We start from the raw sequence: 1504 nt of genomic DNA, 5'->3' as shown, positions 1-1504 counted from the left end.
AGGAGTCCAGACTCCCAGATCCTCCTCCCTCAGACCCAGGAGTCCAGACCCCCAGCCCCTCGTCCCTCAGACCCAGGAGTCCAGACCCCCAGCCCCTCCTCCTCCCTCAGACCCAGGAGTCCAGACTCCCAGATCCTCCTCCCTCAGACCCAGGAGTCCAGCCCCCAGCCCCTCCTCCCTCAGACCCAGGATCTGGCTCCCAGCCCATTCTTCCTTTAGATTCAAGAGTCTAGTCTGGGCTCCCTGTCCTTGAGGGACCCCGGTTTCATCCACTGCTCACTCCATGGATAGAAGAATCCCTGGATTCCATTCCCATCTGTGGAGAAAAAGGATCGGTGTTGAAGGGGGCTGTTATGGAGGCTGAAGAGGCTCCCTGTTCAGCTCTCTGACCCTCTCTTCAGCCCCCTCACCTACTGAGCCCTGCATCAGCAGGAAGAGGCTCAAAGCTGGGATCCCAGAGACCACCATGTTGCCTCCCCAGACCCTTCAGGCCTCTGTGGGGACAGACTTTGAAGGCCATCACCCCAGCAACCAGCTGGGCCCCACCCACCTGCCCACCCAGCTTTCAAGGTTCTAAGTTCTGTTGCTAGGGAGCCCCCTTAGCAGTGGGGAAGGAGGAAGGGGGGGGTCACACTGGCCTGGTCATGCCTGGTTGTTAAGAAGTTGCTTCCTTAGCAACCAGGTGGAAGGATCCATGGGGGTGGGGGTGGGGGCCTGGGCATAAAAAGAGCCTCCTTAGCAACTTGGGCAGAAAGTGGGTGGTGGTCTAAGGCACCTTGTCCTTGCCAACCAGAGGACCCCAAGAGGTGGGGCCTGGGAGACCTTCCTGCCAAGGAATCCCTCTGCTTGGTAACCTGAAGCCTGCGGGGCAGCTCCAGGTGGCCCAGAGTCTCCTGAGACATCGTTGCCAGGGGTCTCCCCTCTAGCGGCAAGGGACAGGGGCCCCTCACTGAGCCCCATTGTTAGGGAGGCCTCCCTAACAACCGGGTGGCTAGGAGGACAAGGGAAAAATGGGGGTGGGGCCAGAGGCCAGAGCACTTGCTCAGGAGTCCTCTTGTCCCAAAGGCTCTCTAGGTCTCTCAGTGGAGAATGGATAGGGAATGTGTAAGGGGTCATGAAGATGTGAGGGCCGTGAGTGTGGCCGTGGGCAGGAAGACCCTTCTCCCTAGGCCTCTATCTCCACCCACAAACAGGGAAAGGGGTCCACGTGGAGGTCCTCAAGCTTCCCATTTGGTTCCCCTGAATGGTGGAGGAGGACAGCTGGGGGCCGGGTTGGGACCAGGATCCCTAGTTCTCTCAGGTGAACCTCTACTCAGCTTTGCAGTACAGTGGGGAGGGGGCTTCTGGGACAGTGTGGCTTTGGGGTCTGTCTGGACTCCTGGGTCTGAGGGAGGAGAGATTGGGGGTCTGGACTCCTGGGTCTGAGGGAGGAGGGTGCTGGGGCCTGGACTCCTGGATCTGAGGGAGGAGGGGCTGGGGGCCTGGACTCCTGGGTCTGAGGGAG

General features: G+C 60.3%; 1 protein-coding gene across 1 annotated transcript in view; it reads right to left on the bottom strand.

The window, feature by feature from the left end:
- Positions 1-479, bottom strand: part of TMEM190 (transmembrane protein 190) — a 1751-nt gene extending 1272 nt beyond the window's left edge. The window contains exons 1-2 of the mRNA XM_034986443.1: positions 411-479; positions 281-316 (exon numbers count right to left, since the gene is read on the bottom strand). Of these exons, the coding sequence (XP_034842334.1) occupies positions 281-316; positions 411-468 (94 nt within the window). The 5' untranslated portion in view covers positions 469-479. The remainder of the gene's footprint in view (positions 1-280; positions 317-410) is intronic.
- Between the last annotated feature and the right edge of the window lie 1025 nt (positions 480-1504).

The sequence above is a fragment of the Mirounga leonina genome, unplaced genomic scaffold, assembly GCF_011800145.1.
Source record: "Mirounga leonina isolate KUSES-001 unplaced genomic scaffold, KU_Mleo_1.0 Mir_376, whole genome shotgun sequence".
Classification (NCBI taxonomy): domain Eukaryota; kingdom Metazoa; phylum Chordata; class Mammalia; order Carnivora; family Phocidae; genus Mirounga; species Mirounga leonina.
This window is presented reverse-complemented; position numbering and strand designations above follow the sequence as displayed.